The sequence below is a fragment of the Heterodontus francisci genome, chromosome 1 (genome assembly GCF_036365525.1).
Source record: "Heterodontus francisci isolate sHetFra1 chromosome 1, sHetFra1.hap1, whole genome shotgun sequence".
NCBI classification, from domain to species: domain Eukaryota; kingdom Metazoa; phylum Chordata; class Chondrichthyes; order Heterodontiformes; family Heterodontidae; genus Heterodontus; species Heterodontus francisci.
In genome coordinates this window covers 286,104,378-286,122,692 of record NC_090371.1, presented here as the reverse complement: position 1 = coordinate 286,122,692, position 18,315 = coordinate 286,104,378, and the positions used below count along the sequence as shown (strand labels likewise).

The 18,315-nt window shown below is 45.9% G+C and overlaps 1 protein-coding gene across 2 annotated transcripts in view; it reads left to right on the top strand.

Annotated features, from left to right (window-relative positions):
• The window catches only part of gne (glucosamine (UDP-N-acetyl)-2-epimerase/N-acetylmannosamine kinase), a 68,627-nt gene that overhangs the window by 8,413 nt on the left and 41,899 nt on the right, over positions 1–18,315 (top strand). Inside the window, exons 1-3 of one of the 2 annotated variants that reach the window (XM_068047364.1) lie at positions 11–174; positions 11,210–11,661; positions 14,900–15,052. In XM_068047364.1, coding sequence (XP_067903465.1) covers positions 11,223–11,661; positions 14,900–15,052 — 592 coding nt within the window. In that variant the 5' untranslated portion in view covers positions 11–174; positions 11,210–11,222. Of the gene's footprint in view, positions 1–10; positions 175–11,209; positions 11,662–14,899; positions 15,053–18,315 lie in introns of those variants that run through there. The other variant, XM_068047354.1, reaches the window with a different exon arrangement.

Genomic DNA, 18,315 nt, shown 5'->3' with positions numbered 1-18,315 from the left:
GCAACGCACAACCCCGCCCCCTGCCTGCCGGTACCATGGCGACGCGCAACCACGCCCCATTCCGCGTCATCGTCGGACGATTCGGCGGGTGGAACCATCGCGCGACGGAGCAGAGGTCCAGGGAACAGAATCTGTGACGGAGTCGGACAGACAACAGACGAGGAGGCAACGGCGGTAAGCGGCCTAGGCCCGGGGAGAGTCTCTCCCCCCCCCCCCCCCCCCCCAAACATCCCCGGGACCAGAGAGAGTTCCCCCCCCACCCCCACGGGACCGGGGAGAGTCTCTTTCCCCTCCCCCCCCCCCCCCCCCCCACGGGACCGGGGAGAGTCCTTCTCCTCCCCCCCCCCCCCCCCCCCCAACGGGACCGGGGAGAGTCCTTCTCCTCCCCCCCCCCCCCCCCCCCCCCCCCAACGGGACCGGGGAGAGTCCTTCCCCCCCCCCCCCCCCCCCCCCCCCCCAACGGGACCGGGGAGAGTCCTTCCCCCCCCCCCCCCCCCCCCCCAACGGGACCGGGGAGAGTCCTTCTCTTCCCCCCCCCCCCCCCCCCCCCACGGGACCGGGGAGAGTCCTTCTCCCCCCCCCTCCCCCTCCCCCCACGGGACCGGGGAGAGTCCTTTCCCCCCCCACCCCCCCCCCCCGGGACCGGGGAGAGTCTCTTTTCCCCCCCCACGGGACCGGGGAGAGTCTCTTTTCCCTCCCCAAGGGACCGGGGAGAGTCGTCGTCCCCCCACGGGACCGGGGAGAGTCCTTCCACCCCCCCCCTCCCCCCCTCCCCCCACGGGACCGGGGAGGGTCCTTCCCCCCCCCCCCCCCCCCCCCCCCCAAACATCCCCGGGACCAGGGAGAGTTCCCCCCCCCCCCCCCACGGGACCGGGGAGAGTCTCTTTTCCCCCCCGTCCCCCCCCAAGGGACCGGGGAGAGTCGTCCCCCCCCCCCCCCTCCCCCCACGGGACCGGGGAGGGTCCTTTCTCCCCCCCCCCCCCAAACATCCCCGGGACCAGGGAGAGTTCCCCCCCCCCCCCCCACGGGACCGGGGAGAGTCCTTTTCCCCCCCCCCCTTCCCTCCCCCCCCCCCTTCCCCTCCCCCCCCCCCCTTCCCCTCCCCCCCCTCAGAGATTGCTGGTACACGTTTTATTACGTATTATGAATATCCGGTTTTCTTAATGACGTACTATGCCAGGTGGCAAGTTCACCCATCTTAACTATGCAAATATGTTGCGTAATGCAAAGAAACATTTTCTATTTTGTTGCAATTTTGCTGTTAGCTCACATCCAGTAGTTGGGAGCACTGTAGTCAGTGTGTGTTTAAGCACTATCTTTTCACAGTCCAGCTATAAGTAAACAACATAAAATAAAACAAGTTTGAACAGACCCAAGTCCAGTTCCTGGTGGATGATGCCCACACAAAATTGTCCTCTGCCATCATTGTAAATCTGCCTTTGAATGGCTAATGTGTAGTTTGTAAAAATTCCATCTAGTTCAGGTGTTCTGTTGATGAGGTCGATCCATATTATTTGGGCAGATAGAGTTTTACTGTGGATTAGTAAATGAATTTGCAAGAGGGAAAACTGCTACAAAAAACAATTATCATTCAAATCTTGTATGTATGTGGATTTCCTGCCCTGTCAAATGTTTCCATTAGAAGTTCCTATAGATATGCTACCACAAGTAGTGCAGTCAACATTCCTGATTTGCTTCGATGTAACTTCTATTCCTCCCCGTCTCAGATAGATAGTAGCCTTCCTTATTGTTTAGGCAACTAGAGTAAGTCTTCAGATGTAAAACAAGGTATTGCCAGATCAGAATGAGTAAACTCTCAGACCAAAGCAAGATGATCCTTGTATGAAGGATAGCAGGATCCTGCACATAAATCTCAGCACCTTGACCTGGGAGAGTTGTGTGTGCACACGTTGCCGAGGTTAATGTTCAAATTGATTCAGCTTGCCATCTAGTTACAATAGATTAAAAGATGCTTTCAGTGAAGCTTCTTGAGGTCAAAAGTAAAACAAGTTGATCCTCATTATTAGTTGAGCTTTTCGGTATCTTTTCCCTGCACAGGAGCTGGATTTGGGATAAGACAGGGAGGAGTGTCCCAATCCAAAGATACAGCTGTGACTATGCAGGGACTTGGTATTCCAGACAGACAACAGACAGGGCACATCTCACCCAAATTCCAGTTCTCCCCATTCCTGAAATCTATTCCGGATGGAAACAGTCTTTCATTGATTCATAGAAACATAGAGAGTAGGAGTAGGCCCTTCGGGCCTGCTCCGCCATTCAAAAAAGATCATGGCTGATCGTCTAATTCAGTGCCCTGTTCCCGCTTTCTCCCCATATCCCATGATCCCTTTGGCATTAAGAAATATATCTATCTCCTTCTTGAATATATTTAATGACTGCCTTCTGCGGTAAAGAATTCCACAGATTCACCACCCTCTGAGTGAAGAGATTTCTCCTCATCTTGGTACTAAATGGCATACCCCATATCCTGAGAATGTGACCCCTAGTTCTGGACTCCCCAGCCATCAGGAACATTCTCCCTGCATCTAGCCTGTCTAGTCCTGTTAGAATTTTATAGGTTTCTATGAGATCCCCTCTCGTTCTTCTGAACTCTAGTGAATATAGGCCTAGTCGACCCAATCTCTCCTCATACGTCAATCCTGACATCCCAGGAATCAGCCTAGTAAATCTTCTTTGCACTCCCTCCATGGCAAGAACATCCTTCCTCAGATAAGGAGACCAAAACTGCACACACTATTCCAGATGTAGTCTCACCAAGGCCCTGTATAACTGCAATAAGACATCCTTTCTCCTGTACTCTCATCCTCTTGCAATGTAGGCCAACATACCATTCGCCTTCCTAACTGCTTGCTGCACCTGAATGCTTGCTTTCAGTGACTGGTGTACAAGGACACCCAGGTCTCCTTGCAGCTCCCCTTTCCCAATCTATCATCATTCAGATAATCTGCCTTTCTGTTTTTACAACCAAAGTGGATAACCTCACACTTATCCACGTTATACTGCATCTGCCATGCATTTGCCCACTCGTCCAAATCAAATTGGAGTCTCTTTGCATCCTCCTCACAGCTCACATTCCCCCCCCAGCTTTGTGTCATCTGCCAACTTGGAAATGTTACATTTAGTTCCCTCACCCAAGTCATTATTATATATTGTGAATAGCTGGGGCCCAAGCACTGATCCCTGTAGTACCCCACTAGTCACTGCCTGTCACCCGGAAAAATTCCCGTTTATTCCTATTCTCTGTTTCCTGTCTGTGAACCAATTCTCAATCCATGCCAGTATATTATCCCCTATCCCATGTGCTTTAATTTTGCACACTAACCTCTTTTTGGGACCTTATCAAAAGCCTTCTGAAAATCCAAATACACCACATCCGCTGGTTCTCCCTTATCTATTCTACAAGTTACATCCTCAAAAAACTCCAGTAGATTTGTTAAGCATGATTTCCATTTCGTAAACCCATGTTGACTTTGTCCAATCCTGTTTATGCTTTCCAGGTGTTCTGCTATCACGTCCTTTATAATAGACTCGAGCATTTTCCCCACTACTGATGTAAGGCTAACTGGTCTGTAGTTCCCTGTTTTTTCTCTCCCTCCTTTTTTAAATAGTGGGGTTACATTTGCCACCCTCCAATCTGTAGGAATTGCTCCAGAGTCTATAGAATTTTGGAAGATGACCACCAATGCATCCACTATTTCCAGGGCCACTTCCTTTAGTACTCTGGGATGTAGATTATCAGGCCCTGGGGATTTGTCAGCCTTTATCCCCATTAATTTCCCTAGCACTATTTTTTTGCTAAAACTGATTTCCTTCAGTTCCTCCTTCTCATTAGACCCTTGGTTCCCTAACATTTCTGTGAGGTTATTTGTGTCCTCCTTTGTGAAGACAGTGAAGTATGTGTTTAATTGTTCTGCCATTTGCCCTGTTTCTGACTGTAAGGGACTACATTTATCTTCACTAATATTTTTCTCTTCACATATTTATAGAAGCTTTTACAGTCAGTTTTTATGTTCCCTGCAAGTTTACTCTCCCACTCTATTTCCCCCGCTTAATCGACCTCTTTCTCCTCCTTTGCTGAATTCTAAACTGCTCCCAATCCTCAGACTTGCTGCTTTTTCTGGCAATTTTATGTGCCTGCTCTTTGGATCTAATACTATTCCTAATTTTTTTAGTAAGCCACGGTTGAGCCACGTTTCGGTTTTATTTTTGTGCCAGACAGGAATGAATAATTGTTGTAATTCATGCACGCGTTCTTTAAATCTTATCCATTGCCTATCCACCATCAACCCTTTTAGCAACTCGTGTCTCATACCTTCGTAGTTTCCTTTATTTAGATTCAGGACCCTAGTTTTGGATTCAACTACTTCACTTTCCATCTTAATGAAGAATTCTATCATGTTATGGTCGCTCCTCCCCAAGGGACCCCGCACAACAAGATTGCTGTTTAATCCTTTCTCATTGCACAATGTAGTTTGATGGAGAAAGTGAAGTCGCATGGGGTCCAGGGTGTACTAGCTAGATGGAGAAAGAATTGGCTGGGCTACAGGAGACAGAGTAGCAGTGGAAGGGAGTTTCTCAAAATGGAGACGTGTGACCAGTGGTGTTCCACAGGGATCCGTGCTGGGACCACTGTTGTTTGTGATATACATAAATGATTTGGAGGAAAGTATAGGTGGTCTGATTAGCAAGTTTGCAGACGACACTAAGATTGGTGGAGTAACAGATACTGAAGGGGACTGTCAGAGAATACAGCAGAATATAGATAGATTGGAGAGTTGGGCAGAGAAATGGCAGATGGAGTTCAATCTGGGCAAATGCGAGGTGATGCATTTTGGAAGATCCAATTCAAGAGTGAACTATACAATAAATGGAAAAGTCCTGGGGAAAATTGATGTACAGAGAGATTTGGGTGTTCAGGTCCATTGTTCCCTGAAGGTGGCAACGCAGGTCAATAGAGTGGTCAAGAAGGCATACGGCATGCTTTCCTTCGTCGGACGGGGGTATTGAGTACAAGAGTTGGCAGGTCATGTTACAGTTGTATAAGACTTTGGTTCGGCCACATTTGGAATACTGCGTGCAGTTCTGGTCGCCACATTACCAAAAGGATGTAGATGCTTTGGAGAGGGTGCAGAGGAGGTTCACCAGGATGTTGCCTGGTATGGAGGGCGCTAGCTATGAAGAGAGGTTGAGTAGATTAGGATTATTTTCATTAGAAAGACGGAGGTTGAGGGGGGACCTGATTGAGGTGTACAAAATCATGAGAGGTATAGACAGGGTGGATAGCAAGAAGCTTTTTCCCAGAGTGGGGGATTCAATTACTAGGGGTCACGAGTTCAAAGTGAGAGCGGAAAAGTTTAGGGGGGATATGTGTGGAAAGTTCTTTACGCAGAGGGTGGTGGCTACCTGGAATGCGTTGCCAGCGGAGGTGGTAGACGCGGGCACGATAGCGTCTTTTAAGATGTATCTAGACAGATACATGAATGGGCAGGAAGCAAAGAGATACAGGCCCTTAGAAAATAGGCGACAGGTTTAGATAGAGGATCTGGATCGGCGCAGGCTTGGAGGGCCGAAGGGCCTGTTCCTGTGCTGTAATTTTCTTTGTTCTTTGTTCTACCCAGTCTAGGATAGCCTGTTCTCTAGTTGGTTCCTCAACGTATTGGTCTAAAAAACGGTCATGTACATACTACAGGAAATCCTCCTCCACAGTATTATTGCTAACTTGGTTTGACCAACCTATATGTAGATTAAAGTCACCCATGATTTCAGTTGTACCCTTATTGCATGCGTCTCTAATTTCCTGTTTAACGCCATCCCTTACATCTCCACTACTGTTTGGGGGTCTATAGACAACCCCCACCAATGCTTTCTGCCCCTTAGTGTTTCTTAGCTCCACCCATACAGATTCCACATCATGATTTTCCGAGCCAATATCCTTCCTCACTATTGCATTGATTTCCTCCTTTACTACAAGTAGCTGCTCCCTGTCCACTTTGGTCCACCTTCTTTCCCTTTTTGCCTGTCCTTCCTAAACATTGAATACCCCTGGATGTTCAGTTCCCATCCTTGGTCACCTTGCAGCCATGTCTCTGTAATCGCAACTACAACGTAACCATTTATATCTATTTGCGCTGTTAATTCATCTACCTGATTGCAAATGCTCCGCGCGTTAAGACACAATGGCCCCATTTGTTTCTCGCCCTTGTTTTTTCTGCCTTCCACTTTTGCTTCTGTCTTTCATTTCTATCCTGGTTTCCCCCTCCTCCTTCTCCCTACTCAGATTCCCATCCCTCTGCCATTCTAGTTTAAACCCTCCCCGACAGCACTAGCAAGCACCCCCCCACCACCACCCCTGAGGAAATTGGTCCCATTCCTGCCCAGATGCAACCCGTCCAGCTTGTACTGGTCCCAACTTTCCCAGAACCGGTCCCAATGTCCCAGGAATCTGAATCCCTCCCCCTACACCATTTCTCCAGCCACGTTTTCATCTGATGTATCCTATTTCTGCTCTCGCTAGCACATTGCACTGGTAGTAATCCTGAGATTACAACCTTTGAGGTCCTACTTTTTGATTTACCTCCTAACTCCCTATATTCAGCTTGTAGGACCTCATCCTTTTTTTTTTACCTATATTGTTGGTACCGATACGTGCCACGACAACTGCCTGCTTGCTCTCCCCCCTCAGTGCCCTGCAGCTGCTCAGACATCCTTGACCTTAGCACCAGGGAGACAACATATCATCCTGGAGTGTCTCTTGCGGCTGGAGCAACACCTGTCTGTTCCTCTTACGATTGAGTCCTCTATCACTATAGCCCTGCCACTCCTCTTCCTTCCCTCCTGTGCAGCAGAGCTACCCATAGTGCCATGAACTTGGCTCTTGCTGCTTTCCCCTGAGCCATCTCCCAAAACAATATCCAAAATGGTATATCTGTTAGAGAGGGGGATGGCCATAGGAGACTCCTGTACTACCTGCCTTCCTCTACTCTGCCTGGTGGTCACCCATTCCCTTTCTGCCTTCGTAGCATTTGCCTGTGGTGTGACCACCTCACTAAACGTGCTATCCATGGCGATCTCAGCATCACAGATGCTCCACAGCTGCTTAACCGTTTATATCTATTTGCGTTGTTTTAATCCACCCACAGCTCCAGCTCTGTAATGTGGGTAGCCAGTAGCTGCAGATGGATACACTTCCTGCATACATGGTAGTCAGGGACACTGGAAGCGCCCCTGATTTCCCACAAAGAGCAGGAGGAGCATATCATGGGTGCGAAATTCTCCTGTCATGACTTACCTTTAGTTACTCCCTTTAATTAAAAAATATTAATTACTCTAGGGGCCTTGTTCTACTCCAAACAATACCCACTACAATCTAAAGTCCTTACCTTTACTTTTGAAGCTACAGACAAATCCTACTAAAAATCAATACAGTTCCTTATCCAAACCTTATATTTCTTGACATCCTGGATTCCCTGCACTTGTTGGTCCTACCCTTCACCTTTATGGGAACATGTTGGCCCTGAACTCTCACTCTTTCCTTTTTGAATGACTCCCACTGGTCTGATGTACACTTTCCTACAAGTAGCTTCTCCCAATCCACTTCGGCCCGATCATGTTTTATCATATTGAAATTGGCCTTCCCCCAATTCAGAGCTGGGCTGAGAGATGGCAAATGGAGTTTAATGCGGAAAAGTGCGAGGTGATTCACTTTGGAAGGAGTAACAGGAATGCAGAGTACTGGGCTAATGGGAAGATTCTTGGTAGTGTAGATGAACAGAGAGATCTTGTTGTCCAGGTGCATAAATCCCTGAAGGTTGCTACCCAGGTTAATAGGGCTGTTAAGAAGGCATATGGTGTGTTAGCTTTTATTAGTAGGGGGATCGAGTTTCGGAGCCACGAGGTCATGCTGCAGCTGTACAAAACTCTGGTGAGACCGCACCTGGAGTATTGCGTGCAGTTCTGGTCACCGCATTATAGGAAGGATGTGGAAGCTTTGGAAAGGGTGCAGAGGAGATTTACTAGGATGTTGCCTGGTATGGAGGGAAGGTCTTACGAGGAAAGGCTGAGGGACTTGAGGTTGTTTTCGTTGGAGAGAAGGAGGAGGAGAGGTGACTTAATAGAGACATATAAGATAATCAGAGGGTTAGATAGGGTGGATAGTGAGAGTCTTTTTCCTCGGATGGTGATGGCAAACACGAGGGGACATAGCTTTAAGTTGAGGGGTGATAGATATAGGACAGATGTCAGAGGTAGTTTCTTTACTCAGAGAGTAGTAGGGGCGTGGAACGCCCTGCCTGCAGCAGTAGTAGACTCGCCAACTTTAAGGGCATTTAAGTGGTCATTGGATAGACATATGGATGAAAATGGAATAGTGTAGGTCAGATGCTTTCACAGGTCGGCACAACATCGACGGCCGAAGGGCCTGTACTGCGCTGTAATGTTCTAATAAAAAATTCAGTATCTTTATTTCTGGTCCATCTTTGTCCTTTTCCATAACTACCTTAAATCTTGCAGAGTTATGGTCACTATCCCCGAAATGCACCCCCACTGATACTTCTACCACTTGTTCGGCTTCATTCCCTAAGATTAGATCCAGTACTGCCCCTTCTCTTGTGGGACTTTCTACGTGCTGGCTCAAAATGCTCTCCTGTATGCATTTTAAGAATTCCGCCCCCTTTAAGCCTTTTGCACTAGGACTATCCCAGTTAATATTGGGGAAGTTGAAATAATATTACCCTATTATTTTTACACCTCTCTGAGATTTGCCTACATATCTGCTCCTCTTATCTCTCCCTGACTGTTTGGAGGCCTATAGTACACTCCCAGCCAAGTGATTGCCTCCTTTTTGCTTTTTAAGTTCTACCCATTTGGCCTCATTTGAGAAACCTTCTAAGATAGCATTCCCCTCTTACTGCAGTAATTGACTCCTTGATCAACAGTGCAATGCCACCTCCTCTTTTACAACCTGCCCCCCCACCATCATGCCTGAAGATTCTGTACCCTGGAATATTGAGTTGCCAGTCCTGTCCTTCCCTCAACCATGTCTCTGTGATAGCAATAATATCATATTCCCATGTGTTCATCAATGACCTTCCCTCCACCATAAGGTCAGAAGTGGGAACGTTCGCTGATGATTGCACAATGTTCACTGTTCGCGACTCCTCAGCTACTGAAGCAGACCGTGTCCATATGCAACAAGACCTGGACAATATCCAGGCTTGGGCTAATAAGTGGCAAGTAACATTCGTGCCACACAACGTGTGGAGTTTGCAAGTTCTCCATGTGTCTGCGTGGGTTTCCTCCGGGTGCTCTGGTTTCCTCCCACAGCCAAAAGACTTGCAGGTTGGTAGGTAAATTGGCCATTCGAAATTGTCCCTAGTATAGGTAGCTGTTAGGGAAATAGAGGGACAGGTGGGGATGTGGCAGGAATATGGGATTAGTGTAGGATTAGTATAAATGGGTGGTTGATGGTTGGCACAGACTCGGTGGGCCGAAGGGCCTGTTTCAGTGCTGTATCTCTTTAAAAAAAAAAACAAGTGCCAGGCAATGACCATCTCCAACAAGAGAGAATCCAACCATCTCCCGTAGACATTCAATGGCATTACCATCGCAGAATCTCCCACTATCAACATCCTGGGGGGTTACCATTGACCAGAAACTGAACTGGACCAGCCATATTAGAACTGTGACTACAAGAGCAGGTCAGAGGCTGGGATTTAATAACTCACCACCTGACTCCTCAAAGCCTATTCACCATTTACGAGGCACAAGTCAGGAGTGTGATGAAGTACTCTACACTTGCCTGGATGAGTGCAGCTCCAACAACATTCAAGAAGCTCGACACCATCCAGGACAAAGCAGCCTGCTTGGTTGGCACCCCATCCCTCAACGTCAGCATTCACTTCCTGCACCACTGACGCACAATGGCAGCAGTGTGTACAATCTACAAATGCACTGCAACAACTCACCAATGCTCCTTCGGCAGCACCTTCCAAACCCATGACCTCTTCCCCCTAGAAGGACAAGGGCAACTGATGCAAGGGAACCCCACTACCTGCAAGTTCCCCTCCAAGCCGCACACCATCGTGACTTGGAACTATATCGCCATTCCTTCACTGTCGCTGGGTCAAAATCCTGGAACTCCCTTCCTAACAGCATTATGGGTGTACTTACCACACATGGACTACCACCTTCTCAAAGGCAATTAGGGATGGGCAATAAATGCTGGCCTAGCCTGTGATGCCCACGTCCTGTGAAAGAAGAAAAAAAAATCGCCGTTCCCTAAATGTTACCCTACTGACACTTTATTCACCTGTCCCGTCTCATTCCCCAGAACCAGATCCAGCAATGCCTCCTTCCCCATTTGACCAGAAAAACTGATCCAGAAAATTCTCCTGAACACACTTGAGAAATTCTTTCCCTTCTCTTCCCTTTACACTCCTATTATCCTAGGTTATATTCAGATAATTAAAGTCTCCTATTATAATTACTCTCTAGTTTTTGCACCTCTCTGTAATTTACTTACAAATTTGTTCCTCTACATCATTCCCACTAGTTGGAGGGCTACAGAATATACCCAGTAGTGTAATGGTACTTCTGTGGTTTCGTAGCTCTACCCAATAGGTTCTGTCCTTGACCCGTCTAAGACATCCTCTCTTTCCAGCACTGTAATATTATTCTTGTCAATACCGACGCCACCTCCTTTCTTTCCTTCCCTACCTTTCCTGAACACCTTGTATCTGGGAATATTTATTACCCAGACCCCTCTTTTGAGCTAGGTGTCTGTTAACACTATAACATCATGTTTCTTCATGTCTCTCTGCGCCTGCAGCTCACCAACCTTACTTACCACACTCTGTTTACCTACATGCACAATAAACCCAATTCAGACCTTATTGCATTTTTTCATACCCTGGCCCCAACTAATACTTTACTATTTCTTACTTTGGTGCTCTGTCTCCCCCAATTCTGGGAGGAAGGCACCTTGGATAGTGCAGCTTTTCCTTGGTACTGCATTGGAGTGAGCATCTTAACTTGTGAGCTCAAGTCCTAGAGTGGGGCTTGGACACCCATCTGAGCCAAGCTGACACTCGTGAGGATCCTCGCACTAGAAACCAATGCAGTATTGGTAGAAGGCAAACATTGTAATTAACTTGATACTGTGTTGGTAATGAGAATTCTTTTTTTCTTCCAGGAATACATATCGAATGATTGAGCAAGATGATTTTGATATCCACACAAGTTTGCATACAATAGTTCGAGGTGAGGACGAGGCAGCCATGGTGGAGTCAGTGGGCCTTGCCTTGGTGAAACTGCCTGATGTGCTCAACCGCCTGAAGCCAGATGTGATGATTGTTCATGGAGACAGATTTGATGCATTGGCAGTCGCGACCTCAGCTGCATTGATGAACATTCGGATTCTGCACATGGAGGGAGGCGAGGTCAGTGGTACCATCGATGACTCAATCCGACATGCCATCACCAAGTTGGCCCATTATCATGTGTGCTGCACTCATAGTGCCGAGCAGCACCTGATTGCCATGTGTGAGGATCATAGTCGAATCTTGTTGTCTGGCTGTCCATCTTATGACAAATTGCTCACTGCGAGATCCAAGGATTACCTGAGTATTTTGCAGACATGGCTAAGTGAGTACAAATAGCTGTTTTAATGTTTTTTTTACAGACTGTGGCTTCTATCCTCCCCACTGCAGAGGAGGACCGAGGCAGAAAATTCTACCCAATGTTTCTATTACTTTTCTAAATGATTAAAATTGCAAGTAATTACTGTTAAAAATCCTTCCAATGGATATTTAGTAGCGTCCTGTAATTGTTTTATTTATTCTCAATGTAGGAAAGAAAGAACTATAATTTTTAGTGTCTTGTGCTTCCTCACAAAATCTTTCTTTCAAAGGTGTAATGGTATGCCTCTCAGCGACTTCCTAGCAGCTCTTTGTATAAAAGAATTTCTCCTAACATTCCTCCTCATTACTGATACCTTATTCAACCTTTCAAAAATCTTTAGATTTGGAAAAACTTCTTTAACTATTCTCACAGCATTCTTTATTCCAGTGAAAATAGTCCCAGTATCTCTTCTGTCCTCCATGATACTATCCTGATGAAACTTGCTGTTATTGCTGTAGTTTTATCATCTTTTCTGTAATGGGGTGCCCAAACTACACGTGTGACCTGACTATTGCCTTGTGCAGATTTAGCATTACTACTTTATTCTATACACCTATTTATAAAGCCGGAAATGCTATTGGCCTTTTTCATAACTATCTACACCAGCTCACTCTTTCAAAATATTATATAATTGATCTTAAGTTGCGCTTCTGCCACCATACCCTGTCTATCACCACCTCCACCTTCGTCATATCACCTATTGGGATATTTACCTATTTGGCCTGGAAGGGATTTGGATTTAATTCAAAACCAAAGTACTGCAGATGTTGGAAATCTTAAATAAAAACAGAAAATGCTGGAATTCCCAGTAGGTCAGGTAGCATCTGTGGAGAGAGAAAGATGTGTTTTAATTTATGATTTGTGCTGAAATTACATTCATTTAACAAATGATTAACTTTGCAAGAGACACGAGCCATGGAGACTGTTCATTCAATGTTTATTATCCTACATTGTGTAATGGAGGGGGTTTTATTGTTATGATCCATGGGTCCCACTATCCTTGTTGTATAAAACTGTATGATGTGGCTAAGGTTAATTGGGTAAATAGACTGGAAGGTATGGCAGTAAATGAACATTGGCAAACATTTAAAGAAACAATTCACAGGGTTCAACAAAAGTACATTCCGTTCAAAAACAAAAACTCTTCAAGACAGACCCATCCATGGCTCACTCAGGAAGTTAAGGAGAGTATTAGACTAAAAGAAGAGGCTTGCAATGTTGCAAAAAATAGTAGCAAGTCTGAAGATTGGGAGTGTTTTAGAAACTAGCAAAGGGCCACCAAATAAGTTGATAAAAGAGAAAAAATAGAATGAGAGTAAACTAGCCAGCAATATATAAACATTGTAAGAGCTTTTATAAGTACATAAAAATGAAGAGAGTAGCTAAAGTAGACTTTGGTCCCTTAGAGGCAGAGACAGGAGAAATCATCATGGGGAATGAGGAAATGGCAGAGGTATTGAACAAATATTTTGTGTCTGTCTTCGCAGAGGAAGCCACAAGTTCCATACCAGAAATAGGCAGTAACCTAGGGGCTAAAAAGAGTGAAGAAATTGAGGATATTGATATCAGCTGAGAAAAGGTATTGTAGAAACTTGAGGGACCAAAATCTGACAAGTCCCCAGGACCAGATGGCCTACATCCCAGGGTTCTAAAAGAGATAGCTGCAGAGATAGTGGATGCACTGGCTATGATTTTCCAGAATTCCTTAGATTCAGAAATGGTCCCGTCAGATTGGAAGTTGGCAAATGTTCGCTTTTCAAGAAAGGAGGTAGAGAGAAGGCCAGTTAGCCTAACATCAGTCGTTGGAAAGATGCTGGAAGCTATTATTAAAGAATCTTAACATTGCACTTGGAAAATCAGAATATGATTCGAACAAGTCAGCATGGTTTTACTAAAGGGAGATCCTGTTTGACAAATTTATTACAGTTTTTTCAGGATGTAACTAGTAGGGCAGATAAAGGGCAACCAGTAGATGTAGTATATCTGGATTTCCAAAAGGCATTCGATAAGATGCCACATAAAAGATTAATAGGCAAGATAAGGGCTCATGGTGTTGGGGCTAATATATTAGTGTGGATGGAGGATTGATTAACACACAGGAAGCAGAGAGTGGGCATAAATGGGGCATTTTCAAGTTGGCAGGCAATGAATAGTGAGGTGCCGCAAGGATCAGTGCTGGGGCCTCAGCTATTTACACTCTATATTAATGACTTGCGTGAAGAGACAGAGGGTAATGTATCTATAAGTTTGCTGATACAAAGTTCGGTGGAAGGTAAGCTGTGGAGAGGCTGTAAAGAGATATAGACAGGTTAAGTGAGTGGGCAACAAGATGGCAAATGGAGTATAATATAGGGAAATGTGAAGTTGTTCACTTTGGTCGTAAAAATAGAAAAGCAGAATATTTTTTAAAAGGTGTGAAACTGGTAAGTGTTAATGTTCAGAGAGACTTGGGGATACTCGTACAAGGGATGCACAAAGTTAACATGCAGGTGCAGCAGGCTATTAGGAAGGCAAATGACATGTTGGCCTTTATTGCAAGGGGATTGGAGTACAGGAATAAAGAAATCTTACTAAAATTGTGCAGGGCTTTGGTGAGACCGCACCTGGAATACTGTGTGCAGTTTTGATCTCCACATTTAAGAATGCACATACTTGCACTGGAATCAGTGCAACGAATTTTACTAAATTTGTCCCTGGGATGAGGGGATTGTCCTATGATGAGAGGCTGAGTAAATTGGGCCTATATTCTCTGGAGTTTAGAAGAATAAGAGGTGATCTAATTGAGACATACAAGATTCTGAAAGGGCTAGTTAGGGTAGAAACTGAGAGAGTGTTCCCACTGGTCAGGAAATCTAGAACACGGGGACACAGTCTGAGGATAAGGGGCCAATCATTCAGGACTGAAATGAGGAGAAATTACTTCACTCAAAGGATGAACCCCAGAGGCTCCATCATTTAATACATTTAAGGCTGGGATAGATAGATTTCTGGTCTCAGGGAATCAAGGGGTATGGGGAGTGGGCAGGAAAGTAGAATTGAAGCCCAAGATCGGCCATGATCATATTGAATGGCGGAGCAGGCTCGATGGGCCATATGGTCTACTTCTATTTCTTGTAATTGTGTTTGCACATAAGAACACAAGTCCTGCATCTGTACTACTCCTGACATGAATTTTTTTAATGAATTTGTTCTGTTTTTATAGGTAAAGATGTGACACCTCGAGAATACATTGTGGCTTTACAGCATCCAGTTACCACAAACATTAAACATTCTGTTAAAATGTTTGAACTTACACTCGATGCTCTAATAACATTCAACAAACGCACATTGATTTTGTTTCCGAACATTGATGCAGGTGGGTAGAAAGTCTGAGTGTGTATGTGATTCAAAACTTGCCATCTGTTATGTTTGGAATTATTCAGCAGATTCCTTCGATGAGTCATAGTCATTTAGCACAGAAACAGCCCCATCGTGTCTGTGTCGGCCATCAAGCACCTATCTATTCTAATCCCATTTTCTAGCACTTGGCCCATAGCCTGTATACTACGGCGTTTCAAGTGTTCATCTAAATACTTCTTAAATGTTGTGAGGGTTCCTGCCTCTACCACCTCTTCACGCAGTGTGTTCCAGATTCCAACCACCTTCTGAGTGGAAAAACTGTTTCCTCAAATCCCCTCTAAACCTCCTGCCCCTTACCTTAAATCTATGCCCCCTGGTTATGGACACCTCCGCTAACGGAATAAGTTTCTTCCTATCTATGCCCCTCATAATTTTGTTTACCTCACTCGGGTCCCCCCTCAGCCTTCTCTGCTCTTAGGAAAACAACCCTAGCCTTTTCAGTCTCTCCTCATAGCTGAAATGCTCCAGCCCAGGCAACATCCTGGTGAATCTCCTCTGCACCCTCTCCAGGGCAATCACATCCTTCCTATTGTGTGGTGCCCAGAACTGTACACAGTACCCCAGCTGTGGCCTAACTAGCGTTTTACATAGCCCCATCATAACCTTCCTGCTCTTATATTCTATGCCTCGGCTAATAAAGGCAAGTATTCCATATGCTTTCCTAACCTCCTTATCTACCTGTGCTGCTGCCTTCGGTGATCTGTGGACAAGTACACCAAGGTCCCTCTGACCCTCTGTACTTCCTAGGATCCTACCATCCATTGTATATTCCCTTGCCTTGTTAGTCCTCCCAAAATGCATCACCTCTCACTTCTCAGGATTAAATTCCATTTGCCACTGCTCCACCCATCTTACCAGCCCATCTATATTGTCCTGTCATCTAAGGCTTTCCTCCTCACTATTTAGGACACCACCAATTTTAGTGTCATCTGCAAACTGACTGATCATACCTCCTATATTCACGTCTAAATCATTAATGTACACTACAAACAGCAACGGTCCCAGCACCGATCCCTGTGGTACATCACTGGTCACAGGCTTCCACTCGCTAAAACAACCCTCGATCATCATTTGATTATAAGCCCACCAACTCCCACAGCTACCTCGACTGCACTTCTTGACACCCTGCTTCCTATAAGGACTCCATTCAGTTCTCCCAGTTTCTCCCTCTCCGACGTATCTGCTCTGATGATGCAACCTTTCACGACAGTTCTTCTGATATGTCTTCCTTTTTCCTGAACCGAGGATTCCGCCCCACTGTTGTTGACAGGGCCCTCAACCGTGTCTAGCCCATTTCCCGCACTTCTACCCTCACCTCCCTCCCACAACTGCGCGAACGTTCCCCTTGTCCTTACTTTCCGCCCCACCAGCCCCCACATCCAAAGGATCATCCTCCGCCATTTTCGCCACCTCCAGCGTGATGCCACTGCCAAACACATCTTCCCCTCCCTTCCCCTGTCAGCATTCCAAAGGGATAGTTTCCTCCGCAACACCCTGGTGCACTCCTCCATTACATCCACCACCTCGTCCCCTTCCCACGACACATTCCCCTGCAATCGCAGGAGGTGTAATACCTGCCCATTTACCTCCTCTCTCCTCACTATCTAAGGCCCCAAACACTCCTTTCAGGTAAAGCAGCGATTTACTTGTACTTCTTTCAATGTAGTATACTGTATTCGCTGCTCACAATGTGGTCTCCTCGACACTGGGGAGACCAAACGCAGATTGGGTGACCGCTTTGCCGAACACCTCCGCTCAGTCCAAAAGCATGACCCCGAGCTTCCGGTTGCTGGCATTTCAACACTCCCTCTCCCCCCACCTTGCTCTCATGCTCACATCTCTGTCCTGGGATTGCTGCAGTGTTCCAGTGAACATCAACACAAGCTCTAGGAACAGCAAGCCAAAGGGCTTGCGGGTTGACAGGTAGATTGGCCATTGTAAATTGTCACCAGTGTAGGTAGGTGGTAGGGAAATATAAGGACAGGTGGGGATGTTTGTTGGGAATGTGGGATTCGTGTAGGATTGGTATGGATGGGTGGTTGATGTTCGGCGCGGACTCGGTGGGCCGAGGGGCCTGTTTCAGTGCTGTATCTCTAATCTAATCTAATCTCATTTACCGATTAGGCACACTACAGCCTGCCGGACTGAACATTGAGTTCAATAATTTCAGAACACGACTGGGCCCCCCTTTTTATTTTTATTTTTAGTTATTTTTCTTTTTTATGTATTTTAATTTAGTTTGTTTCTACTGTGCCTACCCACTCTTTTTTTTCATGTTTGTGCTTGGGGCCAGGCTGTTCAGTTTTCTGTCCATTCACACCCTCTCTGTATTAATGCTTTGTCTTTCACCACACCATTAACATACCGTTTGCCTTTGCTGCATGACCTTCTGGTCAGTTATTCTCTGTGACCTTGTCCTATCAACACCTTTTTTGTTATCTCTTTCCCCACCCCCACTTTACTTGCTTAAAACCTTTTACATTTCTAATATCTGCCAGTTCTGATGAAGGGTCACTGACCTGAAATGTTAACTCTGCTTCTCTCTCCAAAGGTGCTGCTAGACCTACTGAGTATTTGCAGCATTTCTTGTTTGTGTTACTTGACCATCAGTCTCTGCCTCCTGCCACAAAGCCAGTTTGCCAAATTGCCCTGGATCCCATGGGCACTTACCTTCTTAACCAATCTCCCATGCGGGACCTTATCAAAAGCCTTACTGAAGTCCATGTAGACTACATCAACTGCTTTACCCTCATCTACACAGCTAGTCACCACCTCGAAAAATTCAGTCAAGTTTGTTAGACAAAATCTCCCCCTGACAAAGCCATGCTGACTATCCCTGATTAATCCTTGATCTCCAAGTGGAGATTAGTCCTCTCCCTCAAGTTTTTCTAATAGTTTCCGTACCACTGATGTTAGACTCACTGGTCTGTAATTACCTTGTTTATCCCTGCTGCCCTTCTTGAATATTAGTACCACATTCGCTGTCCTCCAGTCCTCTGGTACCTCTCCTGTGGCCAGAGAGGATTTGAAAATTTGTGTCAGAGCCCCTGCTATCTCCTCCCTTGCCTCACATAACAGCCTGGGATACAACTCATCTGGGCCTAGGGATTTATCCACTTTTAAACCCACTAAAACAGCTAATACTTCCTCACTTTCAATGCTAATATGTTCAAGTATATCACAATCCCCCTCCCTGATCTCTACACCTACATCGTCCTT